Source organism: Suncus etruscus, chromosome 6, assembly GCF_024139225.1.
Source record: "Suncus etruscus isolate mSunEtr1 chromosome 6, mSunEtr1.pri.cur, whole genome shotgun sequence".
In the NCBI taxonomy this organism is placed as follows: domain Eukaryota; kingdom Metazoa; phylum Chordata; class Mammalia; order Eulipotyphla; family Soricidae; genus Suncus; species Suncus etruscus.
The window spans coordinates 117,908,644-117,931,494 of record NC_064853.1 but is presented as its reverse complement, the minus strand read 5'-3'; the positions used below and the strand labels follow the sequence as shown (position 1 = coordinate 117,931,494).

At 46.1% G+C, this 22,851-nt stretch overlaps 1 protein-coding gene and 1 non-coding gene across 6 annotated transcripts in view; one reads left to right on the top strand and one right to left on the bottom strand.

Annotated features, from left to right (window-relative positions):
• Positions 1 to 22,851, top strand: part of NSD1 (nuclear receptor binding SET domain protein 1) — a 127,057-nt gene that overhangs the window by 48,751 nt on the left and 55,455 nt on the right. For all 5 annotated transcript variants that reach the window (XM_049775685.1, XM_049775683.1, XM_049775684.1 and 2 more), the window contains 2 exons: positions 94 to 2,659; positions 16,769 to 16,893. In XM_049775685.1, coding sequence (XP_049631642.1) covers positions 94 to 2,659; positions 16,769 to 16,893 — 2,691 coding nt within the window. The remainder of the gene's footprint in view (positions 1 to 93; positions 2,660 to 16,768; positions 16,894 to 22,851) is intronic.
• LOC126012693 (small nucleolar RNA U13) lies at positions 13,588 to 13,690 on the bottom strand. The gene has a single exon (XR_007497116.1). It is a non-coding gene; the product is annotated as a small nucleolar RNA U13 (small nucleolar RNA).

Here is a 22,851-nt window from a genome sequence, read left to right as displayed (position 1 = left end):
TACAACTTTTAAAAGATCTGATGTGAGAGGGATTTACTGACACTTAGTTTATTACTCTGGTAGATAATAATACTTTTCTCCTTTAAATTCAAGGTTCCTCAGAAAATTCTGAGTAAATGGGAAGCCAGTGTTGGTCTTGCTGAGCAGTATGATGTTCCTAAAGGATCTAAGAACCGAAAATGCATCACCAGCTCTATCAAGTTGGACAGTGAGGAGGACATGCCCTTTGAGGACTGTATGAATGATCCTGAATCTGAACATGACCTTTTGCTTAATGGCTGCTTGAAATCTCTGGCCTTTGACTCTGAACATTCGGCGGATGAGAAGGAAAAGCCTTGTACAAAGTCTCGCATCCGGAAGGGTTCTGATACCTCCAAGAGAATCAGTGTGAAGAAAGGCCCCATGCAGTTCGATGTACACAAGGAGGAACGGAGGGGCAAGATCCCGGAGAAGCTCGGCCTCAGCTTTATTTCTGGGGATGTGTCTGAGAAGCAGGCCTCGAGTGAACTGTCCCGGATAGCAAGCAATCTCTCAGGATCCAGCCCACCCCCTGGAAGTTTTCTCTTTGCTCCTTGTGGGAAAAACTCATCCAAGAAAGATTTTGAGACTTCCCCACGCGATTCCTTGTTGGGCTTGCCTGAGGCGGCCTTGATGCCTGCTCTGTCCGGGGAGAAGCCATCGCTCCAACGTGGCCTGGTGTGCAGTTCGCAGGTGCAGCTCTGCTACATCGGACCTAGGGATGAGGAAAAGCGCAGTGACTCCATCAGCATCTGTACCACATCTGACGACGGAAGCAGTGACCTGGATGCCCTCGACCACAGCTCTGAGTCGGATCACAGTGGCCTGGAGATCACAGATACTTACGACTGCACTGAGAACTTACTTTCTGTGCAGAAGAATGACAAAGTCAAGTTCTCCAGGTTTCCTGTCACAAACACTAAGGCAAAAACAAAGTTGAAGTCCCCCATTCCTAACTCCCACACTGACCACTTCACGGACTGTCCAAAGATAGCAGAGCCTGGAGCTGAACCAGCTCAGGTTAGTCTCACCAACCTACAATTATGCACTGTTGCCCATAAGCCCCAATCAGAGCTTCGGAATGATGTTCTCCTGCCCAAATTCAATACACTCTCTAGCCTATCTAGTGAGAACTCACTGCTTAAGGGGGCCCCCACAAATCCAGCCTTGGTTCATTCAAAGAGCAAACAGCCCAAGATCCGGAATATTAAGTACAAACATAAAGACAGTTCTACTGTGACTGAGGCTCTGGCTACACAGGAGGATTCGAAGTACAGTGCTTCTCGTGCCAAAGCTTCACCTCTGAGCAGCATTTCCAAAAGCGGGAAGGCAGATGGGCTTAAACTACTGAGCAACATGCATGAGAAAACCAGGGATTCCAATGACATCGAGACGGCCGTGGTGAAGCATGTGCTGTCAGAGCTGAAGGAGCTCTCATATCGCTCCTTAAGTGAGGACTCCAGTGACTCTGCCACTGTCAGACCGGCCAAACCCTTGCTCTTTTCTCCTTCCTCAGCTCAGAACCATATACCGATCGAGCCAGACTATAAGTTCAGTACCTTGCTCATGATGTTGAAAGACATGCATGATAGTAAAACTAAAGAGCAGCGGCTAATGATGGCTCAAAACTTGGTCTCCTTCCGGAGCCCGGGTATTGGGGACTGTTCCACCAGTAGCCCCATGGGGGCATCTAAAGTTTTGGTTTCTGGAGGCTCCACTCAGAATACAGAAAAAAAAGCAGATGGCCCCATGGATGCGGCCTGGTCTAGCCCTGGTGGGGCCAGCTCCACAAAGTCTGGTGGATCACCTGATTCCCTCCCAGGCTCCAGGACACTACAGTCTGAGCGAAGAGACCTCCCTACTTCTGTTAAAAATCAGTCCAACTGTGTTACCAGGCGCAATTCAGGACGGGCAAAGCTGCCATCCAAACTGCGAGATGCTTTTACCCCCCCAGTGGGAAAAAAAACAGTGAACCGTAAAGCCTTAAATCCAGAACGCAAGAGAAAACCCAACCACATTTCTGCTGGGACCCGAGACTCTTCCCTGCAGGGAGACAGGGAGAATAGGGCTTCTGAGAGGGCTGAGCCAGGGTCCATCCTAGAAAAAGATCCCCTCCGATTGATGGGCTCTCTGTCCAGTGAAGATGTCATCCCACTTCCTGAATGCCTTGATAACCAGGCCAAATTGTCGAACCCCAAGCAAAGTCCCAAGAAAACCCCCTCTTTTGATAAAAACAAAGGTGGAGACTCTGAAGTGAACAGTGAGAATGAGGAGCCCAATGGTATGAATCAGGCAGTGCCCAAGAAGCGATGGCAGCGGTTAAACCAAAGGCGCACAAGGCCTCGGAAGCGTGCAAACAGGTTTCGGGAGAAGGAGAACTCTGAGGGTGCCTTTAAGGCCTTGCTTTCTGCTGACCCTGTGAAGAAGGAGGATGAGTGTCAGGAACACACTCCTTCACCTGCACCTGTGGGGACTGTTCTAGGGGGGCCCATGCTGGAGCCCAGCCCTGGCAGCCACTCTGATGCCATCGGGACAAGTTTGGACGTTGATGTTAAGTCTGTCGGCAATGTGGGCAAATTAGAAAAGGAACCAGAGCCTGGTATCCCCAGCCTTACTCCCCAGGCCAAGCTTCCTGAACCAGGTAAGGAGGGCTGAGCACTTTGAAGGACATGGAGGAAATTGGATCCATGTGAGTGACTGGTTTCTTGATGGAGGGCTGTGTATGTAGTCCGTATGAAGAGGGTTTTCTGAGAAAAGGGTATGCGTCTCCAGAAAGGTCTCCTTATTTTTCAGAATTGTCTTACCTAAAATTCTTGGTTTGTTTGTTTGTTTGTTTGTTTTTGGGTTATATCCAGAGTGTTCAGGATTTACTCCTGACTTTATAGTCATGAATTACTCCTGGCGGTGCTCAGGGAATCATATAGGTTGCTGGGGATCAAATTTAGGTTGACACCATACAAGACAAGCACCTTACCTGCTGTACTAATTGCTGTTACTGCTCCTGTTTCTCCTGTTCCTCCCCCCCCCTTTGTTTTTTATTTGTTTTGGTTTGATTTTTTTTTTTTTTGTGGGGGCCCACACCTGGTGATGCTTAAGGGTTACTCCTGGCTATGTGCTCAGGAATCTCTCCTGGCTTGGAGGACCATATGGGACGCTGGGATCGAACCAAGGTCCATCCTAGATCTGCCACGTGGAAGGCAAATGCCTTACCACTGTGCTGTCACTCCAGCCTCTATTTGTTTGTTTTTGGCTAAACCTAGTGGTGTTCAGCCATGACTCCTTGCAGCATTGGGAACCCTGTGAGATGCCTGGAATCAAGACTTTGTCAGCTGCATGTAGGGTAAGTGCCCTACTTGCTGTACTATCACTATTCCCACTCTCTTAAGATATTTTTTATTATTTTTGTTTTGGGGGCACACCCAGCGACGCTCAGACATTACTCCTGGCTCAGAAATGACTCCTGGCAGGTACTGAGGACTATATGGGATGCCAGGGATTGAACTCGGGTCACCTACGTGCAAATCAAGTGACCTACTCTCTGTGTCCCCTCTCCTCTTTTTTTTTTCCCCCAACTCCCCACCTCCCCTCTTCCTTATATATATATTTTTATCAAGTTCTAAGAACTTTTTCCTCTGCCCCATTTCCTCTCTTTTTTTAGTATAAGTTGGAGTAACTTAGTCTGGGGGTGTAGGAACAAGTCAGTAGGCTTTGAGCATGATGGTAAGTCCAAGGCCAGTGTGTAGGGTAGCCTGGCTCTGATCTGGAAGCCAATGGAGCCTGTGCTTTAGAGGAAATGAGGGCCCTGTACTAGTAGTGATTTTTATGAGTAGTTAATTACTAAAGACATGGAGGATCCCTAACCTCATCTCTTTGTTTGGCTTTTCTTTGCTTTTGCTTTGGGTTATAACTGACAGTGCCTGTCAAATGAACCTGACAAATGAACACACTTTGAAACACAGAAAGACTGTGTTTATATTTCTCCAGTCTTCTCCACTGCTCTGGATTTCTAGCTTTGTTTCATTGGAACTGGCAAAGATGCTTTGTGATTTAATTCTTTGTCATTGCTCCAACTTGCTCTGTGATCTTATGAATCCTCTGTATGCTCAGTGTTACCTTCACCCTCCATTTAATCTTCTGGTGTTCAAGTACCGCATCTGGGAAGCTATCTTTTTTTGTTTTGTTTTTTTGTTTTTTTGGGTTACACCCCATGTAGTTCAGGGGTTACTCTTGGCTCTGCACTCAGAAATCGCCCCTGGAAGGCACGGGGGGGGGATCATACAAGATGCCAGAATTCGAACCACCGACCATCCTGGATCTACTGCGTGCAAGGCAAAAGCCCTACCGCTGTGCTATCTCTCCGGCCCTCGTTGAGCTATCTTCAACCCCTTCAATTTTGTCACTGGTTTGCTTTGTCTGTGCCCATGTTTATATGTGTATCTATGATTTAAAATAAGTTTAGCTGGTCTCATGACAGTTTTCTATGCAGGTGTGGTCTAGGTCTTAAGCAATCTCCCCCTGCATAATTTGATTACCATTTAGATACCATGTATTCTTCCTATCAGGGTTTCATTGCCTGTTTCTTTTCCATTTTTTCCTTGGGTTATTCCTGGCTCCTGGTAGGCATGGGGAACCATATGCCGGGATTCCAACCACCCTCTGTCCTGGATTGGCTGCATGCAAGGCAGACACTCTACTGCTGTGCTATCTCCCGCCCCTCCTTTTCCTTTTTTATAGAAGGCTCCCCAGCAGTGATTTGCCCAGCAGTGTGGGCCTCATGGATTGTGCTTTGACTTGTGATGCTCAGGAGCCACCAGGGCCACACTGACTTTGCTGAGGGATTAGATCGGCATATGCACCAACATATTGAGCTTCATTTCTCTGTGACCCTAAATGCTCGTTTACATCTAAGGAGACAGAATAGAATTGCATCTTTTTTTCTTGTATTCATTTGGCCAGTTTGTATTTTAAGGTATTGAATCCAGTGAATTTCAGCCAACTGTTTATGGGTCAGTGCTGCTCTGAAGGTATTAAAGGTTGAAAATTTGTGGTTTCATTTATTCATACATTTAAAGTAATTTTGGTAATAAAGGACTTCTAATTACCAGTCAAATTTCTGTTTTCTTGCTAGGGATGAAGGAATGAGGTCTGTGCTCACCATGTATGCCTGAGACCCTGCATTTGATCTGTGGCACCACTACTGTACTCAGAAAAATTGTTTTTGCTGATTTATTATTTTCATTTCTTCCACAGTTATTTAGTTTTTATTCAAATATTGATAAATTTTTATTTTGTTTTTGTTTTGTTTTTTTTTGGGTCACACCCAGCGGTGCCAAGGGTTATTCCTGGCTCTGCACTCAGAAATCTCTGGGGCCGGAGAGATAGTACATTGGTAGGTAAGGTGTTTGCCTTAGACGCAGAGGGAAGGTGCCAGGAGCGATGTCTGATTATACAGCCAGGAGTAACCTCTGAGCCCTGCTGGGTGTGGCCCAAAAACAAAAACAAAAACAAACAAACAAAAAAATCTTTCCTGGCAGGCATGCGGGACTATATGGATTGCCAGGTTTTTTTGGGTCACACCCAGCAGTGCTCAAGGGTTACTCCTGGCTCTGCACTCAGAAATCTCTCCTGGCAGGCACGCAGGACCATATGGGATGCCAGGTTTGTTTTTGGTTTTGGTTTTGGTTTTTGGGTCACACCCGGCAATGCTCAGGGCTTATTCCTGGCTCTATGCTCAGAAATCGCCCCTGGCAGGCTCAGGGACCATATGGGATGCCGGGATTCGAACCAAGGACCTTCCGCCTGCAAGGCAAACGTCTTACTGCTGTGCTATCTCTCCAGCCCCAGATGCCAGTTTTTCTTTGGGTCACACCTGGCAGTGCTCAAGGGTTACTGCTGGCTTTGCACTCAGAAATCTCTCCTGGCAGACACGGGGGACCATATGGGATGCCAGGTTTCGAACCACCATCTGTCCTGGATCGGCTGCATGCAAGGCAAACGCCCTACCACTGTGCTATCTCTTCTGCCCAAGATATTGATACCTTTTGATCTCTTCCCCCACCCCTTTCATTCCCCCTCTCCTTCTCTTTCCCTATCCCTTTTTTGATGCTTATGGGCCTCACCTGACTGCCTAGGTTTATTACTTCTGACTCTACATTCAGGGGTCACTCCTGGGGTTGCTTGAGAGGACTATATTGAAGTGCTGAAATTTGAACCAGTTTTAAAACTTAATACCTATTCTCTCTTTCTAGTTCTCTTCTCATTTTGTATGCGTGCTTAGTGATTTTTGTATGCCTTTTTAGTGCATTTTTTGGTGTGGTTTAGTATGAGGTTTTTTTTTTTTTTTTAAATAAACATCTCCTAGTGACAACTTATTTTCAGGTAGCTATAATTTTTTTTTTTTTTTTTTTGGTTTTTGGGCCACACCCAGCGGTGCTCAGGGGTTACTCCTGGCTGTCTGCTCAGAAATAGCTCCTGGCAGGCACGGGGGACCATATGGGACACCGGGATTTGAACCAACCACCTTTGGTCCTGGATCGGCTGCTTGCAAGGCAAACACCGCTGTGCTATCTCTCCGGGCCCTGGGTAGCTATAATTTTAATTTCAGTTGTGCATAAAAATTTTGACTTAGGGGGTGGCAAAATTTTTTTTTTTTTTTTGGTTTTTGGGCCACACCCGGTAACGCTCAGGGGTTACTCCTGGCTATGTGCTCAGAAGTTGCTCCTGGCTTGGGGGACCATATGGGACACCGGGGGATCGAACCGAGGTCCGTCCAAGGCTAGCGCAGGCAAGGCAGGCACCTTACCTTTAGCGCCACCGCCCGGCCCCGGCAAAAATTTTTTTGACTTATATTTCTGCCCTTCTTTTTGGCGACACCTGGTGATGCTCAGGGGTTACTCCTGGCCCTGCACTCAGAAATTGCTCCTAGTAGTGTTAGGGAATTCCAAGGCATGCCAGGAATCAAACCTGGGTCTGCCTTGTGCAAGGCAAACATACTACCTGCTGTACTCTTGATAAGGCCCCAATATATACACATATATTTCTGCTTTTAGTTTTTTTTTATTTTTTGGGGGGGAGGGGTCACTCCTAGCAATGCTCGGCCCTCAAAAATTACTCCTAGGGGCCCGGAGAGATAGTACAGCGGTATTTGCCTTGCAAGCAGCCGATCCAGGACCAAAGGTGGTTGGTTTGAATCCCGGTGTCCCATATGGTCCCCCGTGCCTACCAGGAGCTATTTTGAGCAGACAGCCAGGAGTAACCCGCAACCCCTGAGCACCGCTGGGTGTGGCCCAAAAACCAAAAACCAAAAAAAAAAAAATTACTCCTGGTGGTACTTGCAGGACCAGATGGATTGCCAGGGTCTAGTCTGCCTTACCGCTTGTGCCACTGCTCCGGCCCGTTTCTATTCATTTTATTGTTTGTTTGTTTTTGTTTTTGGGCCACACCCGGTGACACTCAGGAGCTACTTCTGGCTATGTGCTCAGAAATCATTCCTGACTTGGGGGGACCATGTCAGGCACGGGGGAGGGGGGGACGGCGGGGGGGATCGAACCACAGTCTTTCCTAAGCTAGCGCGAGTAAGGCAGAGGCCTTACCCCTTGTGCCACCACATGGCCCCTGTTTCAATTCACTTTAATTAGTGACTTATACATATCCTATACATGTTGGTGTTGTCTTTGAATGTTATTTTGCTCTCTTAGCATGTCTCCTTAGGAACTCAGCTTTTCTTTACCTGGGAAAGTTTAATTTACCTTTCCAATGCATACTTGAAAGACAGCTTTGCTGAATATGAGATTATTAATTAATTAATTAATTAATTTAGGTTTTTGGGTCATACCCAGCAGTGTTCAGGAGGTTACTCCTGGCTCTATGCTCAGAAATCACTCCTGGCAGGCTCGGGGGACCATATGGAATGCTGGGATTCAATCCACCGTCCATCTGCATGCAAGGCAAACGCCTTACCTCCATGCTATCTCTCCCCCCCTCCCCTTTTATTTTTTTGGGCCACACCCTGCGATGCTCAGGTTACTCCTAGCTATGCTCTCAGAAATCACTCCTGGGCCCTGGAGCCTGGAGCTGTGGCTCGGAGTGATAAGGCATCTGCCTGTGCTAGCTCCCCCTGTGTTCTATATGGTCCACCAAGCCAGGAGCGATTTCTGAGCCCATAGCCAGAAGTCACCTCTGAGCGTCACTCGGTGTGGTTCCCCCAAAAGAAATCGCTTTGAATGTGTATGGGGGTCCAGAGAGGGGGTGGCAACAGTTATAAAAAATTCTTGTCAGTTTTAAATTTTCAGCTCTCTGAATGTATGTGGTGACAATTTTTTTTCAATCTAGTGGATTTTTGTTGAGTGACTTGATTAGCTGATGTGGGTTCCTTTGTCCCTGATCAGTAACTTTTCACTACTCTCTAGAGTAGTGAGAAATCTTAAAATTCTCTGATGAATCTGTTGATGTGGTCTTCCAGGTTCATTGTGATTAGAGCTCTTGAGCTTGAGTTTAGATGTGCATTGCCTCTAGATACCCTTTACTTCCCTAGTTCATTTTCTTTTTCTTCCCAGCGTTATTCCAGATACACTGAGCTTGCTGATTCTTTTTGTTTGTTTTGGCCATACCTGGTGGTGCTCAGGGTTTACTTCTAGTTCTGTACTCAAGAATTACTCCTGTTGGTGCTCAGGGTACCCTATAAGATGCTGGGGATTAAACCTGGATCAACTTTACGCACGGCAAACACCATACCTGCTAGACTTTCTGGCCAAGTTTGCTGATTCTAACTGAAGCTTGACTTACTCAGCTTATGTATCTCTCTAGTCGTCTTTGTGATTCAGCTGTATTACCTTTAGAATTTGGTAGGTGAGGGGCCAGAGCATAGCATAGTGGTAGGGCATTTGCCTTGCATGTAGACAAACTCGGGACAGACCCGGGTTTGATCCCTGTCATCCCATATGGTCCCCTGAGCCTGCCAGGAGCGAATTCTGAGTGCAGACCCAGGTGTAATTCATCGCCGCCAGGTGTGACCCCCAAAAGAGTTTCTATTTCTTTATTCATTTTTGTTCATGTTAATGGCTTTTATTTTATTTTATTTTATTTATTTATTTTTTTTTTTTTTGGTTTTTGGGCCACACCCTGCGGTGCTCAGGGGTTACTCCTGGCTGTCTGCTCAGAAATAGCTCCTGGCAGGCACGGGGGACCATATGGGACACCGGGATTCGAACCAACCACCTTTGGTCCTGGATCGGCTGCTTGCAAGGCAAACGCCACTGTGCTATCTCTCCGGGCCCCGGCTTTTAATTTTTTCTTTGCTTTATTCTCACATGTTATGGAGTGTTCAAGACAATGGCTTTAATTCTTTGGACTTACTTACTTACTTACTTACTTAATTAGTTTTTAATTCTTTGGACTTTTTTTGTTTGTTTGTTTTTTTGTTTTTTTTGGGCCACACCTGGTAACGCTCAGGGGTTACTCCTGGCTATGCGCTCAGAAGTTGCTCCTGGCTTGGGGGACCATATGGGACACCGGGGGATCGAACCGCGGTCTGTCCAAGGCTAGCGCAGGCAAGGCAGTCACCTTACCTTTAGTGCCACCTCCCGGCCCCCTAATTCTTTGGACTTTTAAGTACGTAATTTGGGCTATGTTTCCCGTTTCTTCCAGTGGCGTTTTGTTTGTTTTCTTCTGAGTTTTATGCTTTTGGGTAAAAAAACCTACAGCTCTCTGGGTTTGTGAACTAGATTCATAAGCAGGGAGGTGGAGCTTTTCCCCAGTTCAGCTAGAGATTCTGAACATCATTTTGTGTATATTTCCTAGTTATTCCCTTTCTCCCGCTTTCTTAATATTTGCCTCCCTCTGTTGTCATTTTGCAGTATTGCAGGTTCACTGGTGCTGTTGCTAGAAGCCTCTTTGGTTCTTATTGGATCGTGGCTGTTCAGATTATGTCAGTTCCTAGGACAGTCCTGCTAAGATCCCTATTACCAGATGCCAGTGTGTATGCCTACTCTACATACTCTTTTTTTTTTTATAAGATGTTTTATTCTGGGCCCGGAGAGAAAGCACAGCGGCGTTTGCCTTGCAAGCAGCGATCCAGGACCAAAGGTGGTTGGTTCGAATCCCGGTGTCCCATATGGTCCCCCGTGCCTGCCAGGAGCAATTTCTGAGCAGAGAGCCAGGAATAACCCCTGAGTACCGCCGGGTGTGGCTCAAAAACCAAAAAAAAAAAAAAAAAAAAAAAAGATGTTTTATTCTAATTTTAAGATTAAGCATCCTCATTGACAATCCAGAAACAGTTTTTTGTTTTGTTTTGTTTTGTTTTGGGTCACACCCAGCAGCGGTCAGGGGTCACTCCTGGCTGTATGCTCAGAAATTGCTCCTGGCAAGCTCGGAACCACATGGGATGCCGGGATTCGAACCACACTGACCTGCATGCAAGGCAAACACCTCACCTACATGCTCTCTCTCCGGCCCCCAGAAACAGTTTTTGATAACTCTTTGGATTCATATACATGAAACAGTTAAAAGTTAGTGAAAAGCAGGAAAAAAAACATGTTCACAGTTGCAGTTGTATCCTTAGTCCTGTTTCAAAATAATCCGATTTCACTTACTAAACCATAAGGAAATAAAATTCTTTCCCAAAAGCCAATAAACAGAACCTAGACTCAGGCATTGAGGTGTCATGCTAAAATCATGCCCTGAACACTGCTTCTTAAAAAAAAAGAAAGAAAAAGAGGTGGAGGAGAAAAAAAATAAAATTTCCTGTAGCTCATTAGAGAAAACTTTTACCAAGAATTAAGTACTGGGCCCGGAGAGATAGCACAGTGGCGTTTGCCTTGCAAGCAGCTGATCCAGGACCAAAGGTGGTTGGTTTGAATCCCGGTGTCCCATTTGGTCCCCCGTGCCTGCCAGGAGCTATTTCTGAGCAGACAGCCAGGAGTAACCCCTGAGCACCGCCGGGTGTGACCCAAAAACCAAAAACCAAAAACCAAAAAAAAAAAAAAAAAGAATTAAGTACTATCATGCGGCATTCAAAATACAGAAAATTGGGCCGGGAAGGTGGCGCTAGAGGTAAGGAGTCTGCCTTGCAACCTCGGTTCAATCCCCCTGCGTCCCATATGGTCCCCCAAGCCAGGAGCGATTTCTGAGCGCATAGCCAGAAGCAACCCCTGAGTGTCAAACGGGTGTGGCCCAAAAACAAAACAAAACAAAACAAAATATAGAAAATTATAGTTTGGCTTGCTCTGCATGGGGATCTATAGAGCTATTGCCTTGTGCAAAAATAAAAAAAGGAATTTCAGGACAGGAGCTGTAGTAAGGCAAGTATGGCTTGCATGCGGCTTATTCACATTCAATCAGTCGTCAGCATCTGAGGTCCCTCAAGCTGTCCAGGATTCTGGAATCCAGAATGACTACCAGCCCCCCCTTGTAAAAGTACTCTACATACTCTTTTTTTTTTTTTTTCTGGCCACACCCGTTTGATGCTCAGGGGTTACTCCTGGCTAAGCGCTCAGAAATTGCCCCTGGCTTGGGGGGACCATATGGGATGCCTAGCTTGTAAGGCAGACACCTTACCTCTTAGCACCACCTCACCGGCCCCTCTACATACTTTTAATATAGAGGGTAGGCACTGAATTTGTAATTCCCACCAGGTACCAACCAAGCTTTGCTGCTCTCTTTCTGCTTTGTCCCTAGCCTTCCCTTCTGCAACTCTTTGTGTTCTGTTTACAGCCATCCTGGATCCGCAGGTTTTCAGCCTGTTTCTGCAGGCATCCTACAGATAATGACCTTTAGGGTGGCCCTACTGATAAACCAAACTGTTGGGTGCAACAATACAAACCTCTCCAATTGGTTGTATTTGGCTTGCTCTGAGAATAGCAGTTTCAGGTTAAATGACCAGACCCCCACCCCTTTCAGTTTTGGGGCCACACCAGGAGATGGCTGTGCATTCAAGAATTACTCCTGGGGCTGGAGAGATAGCATGGAGGTAGAGTGTTTGCCTTACATGCAGAAGGTCGGTGGTTCGAATCCTAGCATCCCATCTGGTCCCCGAGTCTGCCAGGAGCAATTTCTGAGCACAGAGCCAGGAATAACCCCTGAGCGCTGCTAGGTGTGACCCCCCCCCAAAAAAAAAAAAAAAAAAAGAATTACTCCTGCCAAACCTGGGTGAGCTGCAAGGCAAGCATCCTCCCTCCTATACTATTGCTCTGGCCCTGATTGGATTCTGATTCAGCTCTGTATCTGCCTTTGGTAAACCAGCTTCTTAGCTGGTTTCTGATTTTCTATTTTTTTTCTGAAGTAGGGAGTTGGTTTGTGCCACAACTGTCTGTGATCAATATATTCTCCTAGCTTTGTGCTCAGGGAGCATTCTGCAATATTCAGTGGGCAATATATATTCAGTGCTGGGGAGTCCAAGCTGGGCCAGCTATATGTATGGTCTTACCCCTTATAGTATCTTTCTCTAGCCCCTTAAGTGGTTTCTGGTATACTCATAGCAGGTTTTGTTTTTTTTTTTTTTTTGGTGATTTTTGGGTCACACCCGGCTGTGCTCAGGGGTTTTTCCTGGCTCTGTGCTCAGAAACTGCTCCTGGCAGGCACAGGGGACCATATGGGACGCCGGGATTCGAACCGATGACCTTCTGCATGAAAGGTAAACGCCTTACCTCCATGCCATCTCTCCGGCCCCAGGTTTTGTTTTTGTTTTATGTTTTTGTTTGTTTTGGTTTTGGTTTTTGAGTCATACCCGGCAGCGCTCAGGGATTACTCCTGGCTCCATGCTCAGAAATTAGCCCTGGCAGGCTCAGGGGACCATATGGGATGCCAGGATTTGAACCAATGACCTTCTGTGTGCAAGGCAAGAGCCTTACCTCCATGCTGTCTCTCTGGCCCCCTGTTTTTTTTTTTTTTTTTTTTTTTTTTTTTGGCCACATTCAGATTTGCTCAGGGTTTACTCCTTTTGGGGTGGTGGTGGATCCCGCTCAGCAGTGCTCACAGGTTATTCCTGGCTCTGTGCTCAGAAGTTGCTCCTGGCAGCCTGGAGGGACCATATGGGATATCAGGAATCCAACTGTAGTTCGTCTGGGGTTGACCATGTGCAATGCAAATGCCCTACCACTATACTATTGTTCTGGCTTCTCAGGGTTTACTTCTGACCCTGTACTCAGTGATCTCTCCTAGCAAGGCTAAGAGGATCTTATGTGGTACAGGGATTAAACCCAGATGGCTGTGTATGATGCCACTACCCTACCCACTGTACTGTTGCTTTGGTACTGTTAGTGGTATTTTCATTCATTTGTTGTCTCTGTGAAGAGAACCAAAGAGACATAAAATCTGCCTTCTTGCTGACTTTAGTCTTGAGTTTTCTCTTTCCTCCTTCTCTTCTTCCTCCCTCCCTCGCTTACTCCTGACATTGGGTGTTGGGGATCGAACGGACCTTGGTCGACTGGCCCTGTGCCAGGCAAATACCCTATGTTATACTATTGCTCTGGCTCCCTGATTTATGTATGTATGTATGTATGTATGTATGTATGTATGTATGTATGTATGTATGTATGTATGTATGTGTGTGTATGTATGCATGCATTTTATTCATGTCAGAGGGGTAATGTGCCAATGTCGTAACAAAGGTTGAAGGGAGGCACATATCACAGATATATGAAAACCCAATCATCATGCTTATGAACTGAAAAATTATCCCCTGATTTCTTTCCTTTTTTGTTTGTTAGTTTATTTTTGGTTCACACTCAGCTGTGCTCCGGGGTTCCTCCTGGCTCTACGCTCAGAAATTGCTCCTGGCAGGCTTTGGGGGACCATATGGTATGCCAGGATTCGAACCACCGTTCTACTGCATGCAAGGCAAATGCCCTACTTTCATGCTATCTCTGGGCCCCTGATTTTTTTTTTTTGGTGTGTGGGGGGGTAAAAGGTTAGGTTAGGAGGATCAGGCTAATTCAGGCCCAGATCTGAGCTTAATTGAAGGCCATCAAGGGGAGGGGAGGGGTGGGGAAGGGGAGAGGAAGAGGGTGAGGGAGAGGGAGAGGGAGAGGGAGAATGTATTCCTAGCCCTTTGAACCATCTTTCCAGTCTACCACAAAGTCTTAATTATCTTTGTGGTAATTGAATAATTTCATATTGACATTAGATTATGAAATGCGTTTCCAATTTGGTCCTTTTAAAATGATTTTGACTATAAATATTTTTTAATATTTTTAGTACAATTGCATTTAGTTTCTCAATTTCTTTCATTTGGAGGGGGTGTTGGGCCTTATCTGGTGGTGCTCTGGGGTTACTCCTGACTCTGTGCTCAGGAGTTACCCTGTAATTATTTGGGGGACCATAAGGGAAACTACGAATCCGGGTATCAAACCTGGGTCAGTCATGTGGAAGACAAATGCCATATCTACTGAGCCAGTAATATTATTCTGGTTCCTACCAAGTCAGTTTCTGCATGAAGGTCAGCTGGGCAGCACTCAGGGGTTTACTCCTGGCTCTACGCTCAGAAATAGCTCCTGGCAGGCTCAGTGGATCATATTGGATGCTAGGATTTGAATCACCATCCTCTACATGCAGCAAATTCCCTGCCTCCATGCTATTTCCAGTTCCTGGTTCTACTTAATTAGTTTAGGGCTGGAGCGATAGTACAGTGGTAGAGCTTTTGCCTTGCACACAGCCAACACAGGACGCACTCTGGTTTGGTTCTGGCACCCCATATGGTCTGACCAGGAGCGATTTCCCCCTTCTTCTTTTTTTTTTTGGGGGGGGGAGGGGTTCACACCCAGCAGTGCTCAGGGGTTACTCCTGGTTCTATGCTCAGAAATCACTCCTGGCAGGTTTGAGGGACCATATGGGATGCTGGATTCGAACCACCGTCAGTTCTGGATAAGCTTTGTGCAAGGCAAATGCCCTATTGCTGTGCCCCCCCCCCCCCACTTTTTTTTTTTTTTTTTTTTTTTTTTTTTTGATTTTTGGGTCACACCCAGTAGCGCTCAGGGGTCCTCCTGGCTCCAGGCTCAGAAATCACTCCTGCCAGACTCGGGGGACCATATGGGATGCCAGGATTCGAACCAGTGACCTTTTCATGAAAGGCAAACGCCTTACCTTCATGCTATCTCTCCAGCCCTTCTGGTTCCTCTTTTGTACTTTTCTGTGCATAAGTTTTATCTCAGTTTTGCTCCTACCACCCCCTCACTTTGCTGTCACTACTGATCAGAGGAGGCCCAAGGCATACTTTGCTGTGATCACCCCTGCTTTGATGTTCTGATGACTGACCACATTGGTGCTTGCTGTGGGTTATATTATACACTAGCTGTGTTGCTCAAATACAGTAGAACACAAAGACTCCAGGATTGAATTTCCCTGCTCTCCGGGTGGTTGATGCCTGGAGGTCCCCACCCCTACCCTGGGCCTGCTGGACCCTCTTTTCTCATTTTGGGGGAAGAGTGGGGGTTTGGGCCAAACCTGGTAGCTTTCAAGGATTACTCCTGGCTCTGTGCTCAGAATTTGGGGGACCATATGGGGTGACAGGGATCTAACATGGGTCGGTCCTGGGTTGACGGTGCAAGGCAAATGACCTACTGCTGTCCTATCACTCTGGCCCCTAGAGACTTTTTTTTTCCCCTTAATGACAGGGATCTAACATGGGTCGGTCCTGGGTTGACTGTGCAAGGCAAATGACCTACTGCTTCCTATCACTCTGGCCCTTAGAGACTTTTTTTTTTCTTACAGTGTAAACATAAAGCTGTTGCTAAGCCCCTGAGCAGTGATTTCAGTTCATTACAGTTGGTCTGACTAGTAGAGACAGATGACTATTTATATTGAAATGTGCTACTGGCCTGCTGATTTCATGGACTGTGATTTGAGGGATTTATTTCTGTTCTCTGTCCCACTGGTTTTCATGGTGCTTTTGTTGTTGTTGTTGCTTTTTTGGGGCAACACCAGGTGTTGCTCAGGGGTTACTCCTGCTTCTGCATTCTAGAAATCACTCCTGGCAGACTCAGGGTTCTATGAGATGCCAGGGATCAAACCTGGGCCAGCTGTGTGAAAGGCAAATACCTTACCTGATGTACTATCACTCCAGTCCCCAGATTTTCTTAGCTTTTAATACTTATGATGTTTATCCAATAGGACTGTTATCACAGAACTATTTAAATCATTGCTTGATAAATTAGTTCATTTCAATCAGGTCGATGATTTGAACACTTGGAGGAGAGGGGTTTGGGCCACACACCTGAGTGTGCTCAGAGGCTATTTCTGGCTCTATGTGTAGGCACAACTGCTTGGTTGCTTGTGGCATATTCAGTGATGTAGGTGTGTGAGGCAAGCCCCTTACTCCCATACCATCTCTCCAGCCCCTAGACAAGTGATTTGGGTCATTTTCACTGACAAGTAAAGCATTCTAGGTTTATTTATAGCAGGTAGTTGGGTGGTGTGTAGAGAGAAGTGACAGCAGAAGTGGCCTAAAGCAGGTAGGAGAGACTTTCAGGCTCAGGGGACCCTATGGGGTGCTGGGGATTGAACCTGGTCTCCGCAGAGTGCAAGGCCAGTATGTACCTGTTTTACTATTACTCTGGCCCGTGTCTAGATTTTAGTGTTAGTTTTGGTCAGACTTGTCACACAAAGACATGTTAATATGTTACTCTTATACTATTATATTTTAAGCCAGAATCTTTTGATTTGTATGACTTCCATTTCTTTACCTTGTGAGTATTCTGGAATGAAAACTGACATTTCCTCTAAAATTTTGGTTTATATAAAATTATTTCTCATCTTTCAGTTGGTCGGTCAGAGAAGAAACGCCTTAGGAAGCCAAGCAAATGGCTTCTGGAATATACAGAAGAATATGATCAGATCTTTGCTCCTAAGAAAAAACAAAAGAAGTTACAGGAACAGGTACACAAGGTATGTTCTAATTTCATAGCAGTCTTTTAGGTATTCTTTTCTGGCTCTACTGTCTGTGCCTTCAGTATTCATGTATCAATTAACTGGTATATAATTTTCTTAGCTTTTTAAAGTGTTTTGTTTTAAATAACGATTAAGGAAGTTGATAGAATATTATGAGAACTTTAACTATTGTAAAGAAGTATTCTTTTTGTTTTGTTTTGCTTTTTGTTTTTGGGCCACACCCAGTTTGGGGTTACTTCTGGCTCTGGGCTCAGAAATTGCCCTGGCAGGCTTAGGGGACCATATGGGATGCTGGGAATCGAACCTGGGTCTGTTATAGATCAGCCATGTGCATGTAAACGCTCTACCACTATGCTATCTCTCCAGCCCTGCTAATTTTAGTTTTTTTTTGTTTTTGATTTTGGGTGCCACACCCGGTGGTGTTCAGGAGTTACTCCTGGTTATTTGCTCAGAAATAGCTCTTGGCAGGCACAAGGGGACTATATGGAACGCTGGGATTCAAACCAACCACCTTAGGTCCTGGATAGGCTGCTTGCAAGGCAAACACCGCTGTGCTATCTCTCTGGCCCCGCTAATTTTAGGGTTTGTGTGTGTGTGTGTGTGTGTGTGTGTGTGTGTGTGTGTGTGTGTGTGTGGTTTTTGAGTCACACCCAGCAGTGCTCAGGGGATAGGCTGCTTGCAAGGCAAACACCGCTGTGCTATCTCTCTGGCCCCGCTAATTTTAGGGTTTGTGTGTGTGTGTGTGTGTGTGTGTGTGTGTGTGTTTGTGTGTGTGTGTGTGTGTGTGTGTGTGTGGTTTTTGAGTCACACCCAGCAGTGCTCAGGGGATACTCCTGGTTCCATGCTCAGAAATTGCTCCTGGCAGTCACTGGGGACCATGTGGGACTCCGGGATTTGAACTGATGACCTTCTGCTTGAAAGGCAAATGCCTTACCTCCATGCTTTCTCTCCGGCCCCTAATTTTAGTTTTTAATTGAAAAAAAAAATTTTTTTTTTTTTTGGTGTTTTTTTTTGGGTCACACCCGGCAGTGCTCAGGGGTTATTCCTGGCTCCAGGCTCAGAAATTGCTCCTGGCACGCACGGGACCATATGGGACGCTGTATTCGAACCGATGACCTCCTGCATGAAAGGCAAATGCCTTACCTCCATGCTATCTCTCCCGCCCCTTAATTGAATTTTTTTAAATGGAAGCATTTTGAGTCATTATGTTTGTTTGGATGCCCTCACCTAGCAATGTTTGGTTACCATCACGGCCATAATTGGCAGTGCTTAGGAGTTTTATAATGTGCCAGAGACCGAGCCCAAGACATGTTGAAATCATATTCCTTAGGTCTAAATACTAGAATTTGTGAGTTGAAAGTTTTTTTTTAGTCTTTGCCTTTCATATACTCCAGTTTTATTTTGTTTTGTTTTGAACCCTACCTGACGATGCTCTGGGTTAATCTTGGCTCTGAATTTCTGTTGGAGCTTGGGGGACCATATTGGTTGCTGTGGATCAAGTCTAGGTTAGCTGCCTATAAAGCCCTACCCACTGTGCTGTTGCTCTGGCCCTATTCCTGTTTTATTACTGAGGACTGTGTGTGGTGTTGGGGGGTGTATCCAGCTGTGCTCAGAACTTGCTCCTGACTTTGTGCTTCAGAGATCATGCCGGGTGGGGGGGTCGTCAGAGAGATAGCACAGAGGTAGGACTTTAGCCTTGCATGCGGCCAACCTGGGTTAGATTTCTGTTCGATTCCCAACATCCCATATGGTCCTCCAGCCTGCCAGGAATAATTTCTGAGTGCAGAGCCAGGAGTAACCCATAAATGATGCTAAGTGTGGACCAAAACCAAAAAGAGATCACACCTGGGAGTGCTGGGATCAAACCAGGGTATACCTATGCAAGGCAAGCCCCTTAATCCCTGAATGATAGAGGAATCTAGACTTCTGGTCCCCATAGACAACTCTCAAAGAATAATCCATTTGTTCATCACTGATTCAGTACCTTTCCTAATAGAACTAGTTTTTCTGAGAGAAGTCCATGTTCAGATTTTCCCAGCTGTCTGCCACAACCTTGCTAATCCAAGCCAAAATCTAGGCGAAGATTATTGTATCTGGTTTTCCAATTTATAACTCTCTTTAACCCAGAACTGTTTCCCTATGACTGTGTGAGTGACATATTAGTGTATTTTTTTCTGCATTACTCCCTCCCATATAGCTTATGTCATTAAGTTTCTGGTTCTCAGTGAAAATGGGAAATATAGTTCACATCTGATAGATTGAGGTTAAATATTTATAGTTTGCCATGTAAATGGTGTCGTGACCTTATTGCATGCTTTGAAGAAGTGTGAAACATCAATTATGCGCAGTGGAGACTCTTTTTGTGTTTGGTTTGTGTGTTGGGGAGGTGTTGTCAAACCCAGTGGGCTTAGGGGCCCGTTGAGCCTTTGGACTCAGTGTTGCTCCCAGTGGTGCTTGGGCTACCATGCAGTGCTGGGATTCTAACCTGGGCTTCCACCCTGGCCTCTTTGCAAATAATACCTGCAATTCCTTGCAATTTCCCAGGTTAGTAATTAATCTCTCTTTTTTTTTTTTTTTTTTTTTGGTTTTTGGGCCACACCCTGCGGTGCTCAGGGGTTACTCCTGGCTGTCTGCTCAGAAATAGCTCCTGGCAGGCACGGGGGACCATATGGGACACCGGGATTTGAACCAACCACCTTTGGTCCTGGATCGGCTGCTTGCAAGGCAAACACCGCTGTGCTATCTCTCCGGGCCCCTCTTTTCATTTTTGAGGATCTTTTTTTGTTTATTGTTTTTGGGTCAAACCCAGCAGCGCTCAGGTGTTACTCCTGGCTCTGTGCTCAGAAACCACTCTTGGCAGGCTCAGAGGGACTATATGTATACCGGGAATCGAACTGGGGTCCATCCAGATTTGTCCGGTCCTGCTCCTTTTGAGGGTTTTTTTTTTTTTTTTTATTGTTTTAGTTTTTTTGCTTGGAGAGGAGGCACACCAAACTCCTCAGGGTTTGCTCTCCTCCTGGCTCTGTGTTGGAGGATCACTCTAGACCAGTGATTGGCAACCTGTGGCTCTTTACACTTTTAATTGGCTCTTCTGTGTGCCGGGCGGCCGCTCCAGGAATCAGGACTATGCTCCTAGCCTCTGTCAGTGCGCGCCCTGTGTGGCTCTCAAAATAAATTTCTTAATCGTGCTTTTGGCGAAATTTGGCTCAGTTAAAAAAAAAAAAGGTTGCTGACCACTGCTCTAGGCATTTCTTGTGACCCCTCATGCCATATTGTAGATGGAACTCAGCTTAGCTGAATTTTTTGAGGGTGGGTGAGTAGGATTTTGGTTTTTGGGCTACACCCAGTGATGCTTAGTGATTACTCCTGGCTCTGTGCTCGGGGACCATCTGGGATGCCGGGGATCAATTCTAGGCAGTCATGTGCAAGGCAGTTACCCTCAGGTTAGCTACCTTTTAAGTAAAGTCCTCAATACTGTCTCTGGCTGCTACTTTGGGGATTTTTTGGGCCACACCTGGAGGCACTCAGATTTTTCCTGTCTCTGTCTCAGAAATTGCCCTTGGCAGTTTTGGGGGATCGTGTGGGACACCAGGAATTGAACCCAGGTCCATCTTGGGTCAGTTGTGTGCAAGGCAAAACACCCTGTTGCTGTGCTATCGCTGCAGCCCCTGGCTACTCCTTTTTAAAAAAAATTTAATTAGCCACATCTTTAATGATACAAAATATTCGCATCCGCAAACTTTTTAAACAGGCGGCCAGTTCACTGTTCCTCAGACCATTGGAGGGTCTGACTATAATAAAAACAAAACTTATGAACGAATTCTTTTTTTTTTTTTTTTTTGGTTTTTGGGCCACACCCGGCGGTGCTCAGGGGTTACTCCTGGCTGTCTGCTCAGAAATAGCTCCTGGCAGGCACGGGGGACCATATGGGACACCGGGATTCGAACCAACCACCTTTGGTCCCGGATCGGCTGCTTGCAAGGCAAACACCGCTGTGCTATCTTTCCGGGCCCATGAACGAATTCTTATGCACACTGCATATATCTTATTTTGCAATGAAGAAACAAAACAGATACAAACTATGTATGGCCTGCGGGCCATAGTTTGAGGACCACTGCCTAGAAGAATCTTGTGATAATAAATGAACTAACAGTTACGAAATGAAGATTACTGGTATTTTTTTTTTTACCTCTCTCTTGTACACACATATACACACGCACAGGTACTTACATACATAAACAAGTTTATATGGGGCAGAAGCGGTGGTATAAGAGGTAGGGCGTCTACTTTGCATGTGCTAACCTAGGATGGACCTTGGTTTGATCCCTCGGTGTCTCATATGGTCCCTCAAGCCAGAGGTGATTTCTGAGTGCTTAGAGCCAGGAGCGTCACCGGGTGTGGCCTAAAAACCAAAACCAAACCCAACACAAAACCCCAAACCCAAGAAACCAAACCAATTTACATATATCTTTGTACTGTACTTTGTATTGGTCCCACTGAACCTCTCAGGATCGATACTTGGCATTGAGCCCAGGTTGGCCACATGCAAAGAAGGAGCTCTCTTTTTATTGGGGGGGGGGGGCACACCCGGTGGTGTCGGGGTTACTCCTGGCTGTCAGCTCAGAAATAGCTCCTGGCAGGCACGAGGGACCATATGGGACACCGGGATTCGAACCAACCACCTTAGGTCCTTAGATTGGCTGCTTGTAAGGCAAATGTCGCTGTGCTATCTCTAAGGCCCCACAGGAGCTCTCTTCACTGTACTATTGCTTCGGTCTCTATTTTGCAATTTTTGTGCTGGGGGCTTTCAATCAAGTCTCTGGGGGTGGGCTCTGGGGATCACTTTCAGTGGTATTTGACCAACCAGGTTGGCAATTCAATGTTAGGGCCTGAGGAAGTGGAGCTGCTTGGTCCCTGAGATGCCTGGGACCATAGATGCAATTTTACCGTGTTGAGGGTCTTCAGGGCTACACTCTGCAGGGCTCAGGAGGTTGTGTTGCCAGAGTGTGAATGTAGGTCTCCACATGTGGCAAGCATGTGCCTTTGCCCACTAAGCATGTTTTCCAGCTTCTTTAATGGTGAGGCCTTTCTGGGCTCAACTCAGCTCCCACAGCCCCTATGGTCTGGCAAGTCTGAAGGTTGCAGGGTGAAGACGGAGAGATTCACATAGCAGTCAGAAGAAGTGTCAGGAATCAGCCAGCTTTATTTCACAGTCCCTACCACCATGTACACCTCCTCACGTGGCCTCTAAGCCTTTTCCTAGTAGCTACTCCACTACTCCCTCTGGCTCTCTCGGCCTCTGCCTCCCTTTCAGCTGCTTTTTCCAGGTTTCCTAACTGGCTTCCAGGCTGACCAACTAACTCCCTTTGGTGTTGCTACTGCTGCTGCTTCTTTGATGATGCTCAATTGCTAGTGCTGAATCTGATGCCCGATCTCTCATGATGCCTCTCCTACACTTCTCTGACTCTTAGCCCCTCTCTTCCCTCATGCAGACTCCTCTACTCACCATTCCAGGTGTGGGCAGTTCTGATTATTCAGGTGGGATAAATAAGTTGGGGGAAGGGATACCCACATTCTCTACCTTTTTTGTTCTATTACAGAAGCATTATTGATAAGTGTATAACAGGGATACAACAGAGATATATGTATAAATTATTATGTAAGATACACAAGATACCTGGAGAGATAGCACAGCGGCGTTTGCCTTGCAAGCAGCTGATCCAGGACCTAAGGTGGTTGGTCCGAATCCCGGTGTCCCATATGGTCCCCCGTGCCTTCCAGGAGCTATTTCTGAGCACACAGCCAGGAGTGACCCCTGAGAACTGCTGGGTGTGGCCCAAAAACAAAACAAAACAAAACAAAACAAAAAAGATACAGAAGATAACATAGCAATTGGGAAACATGAACCAGGATAGCTAAGAACTTTCAAAACTCTAAAATGCATTTTCCAGAATT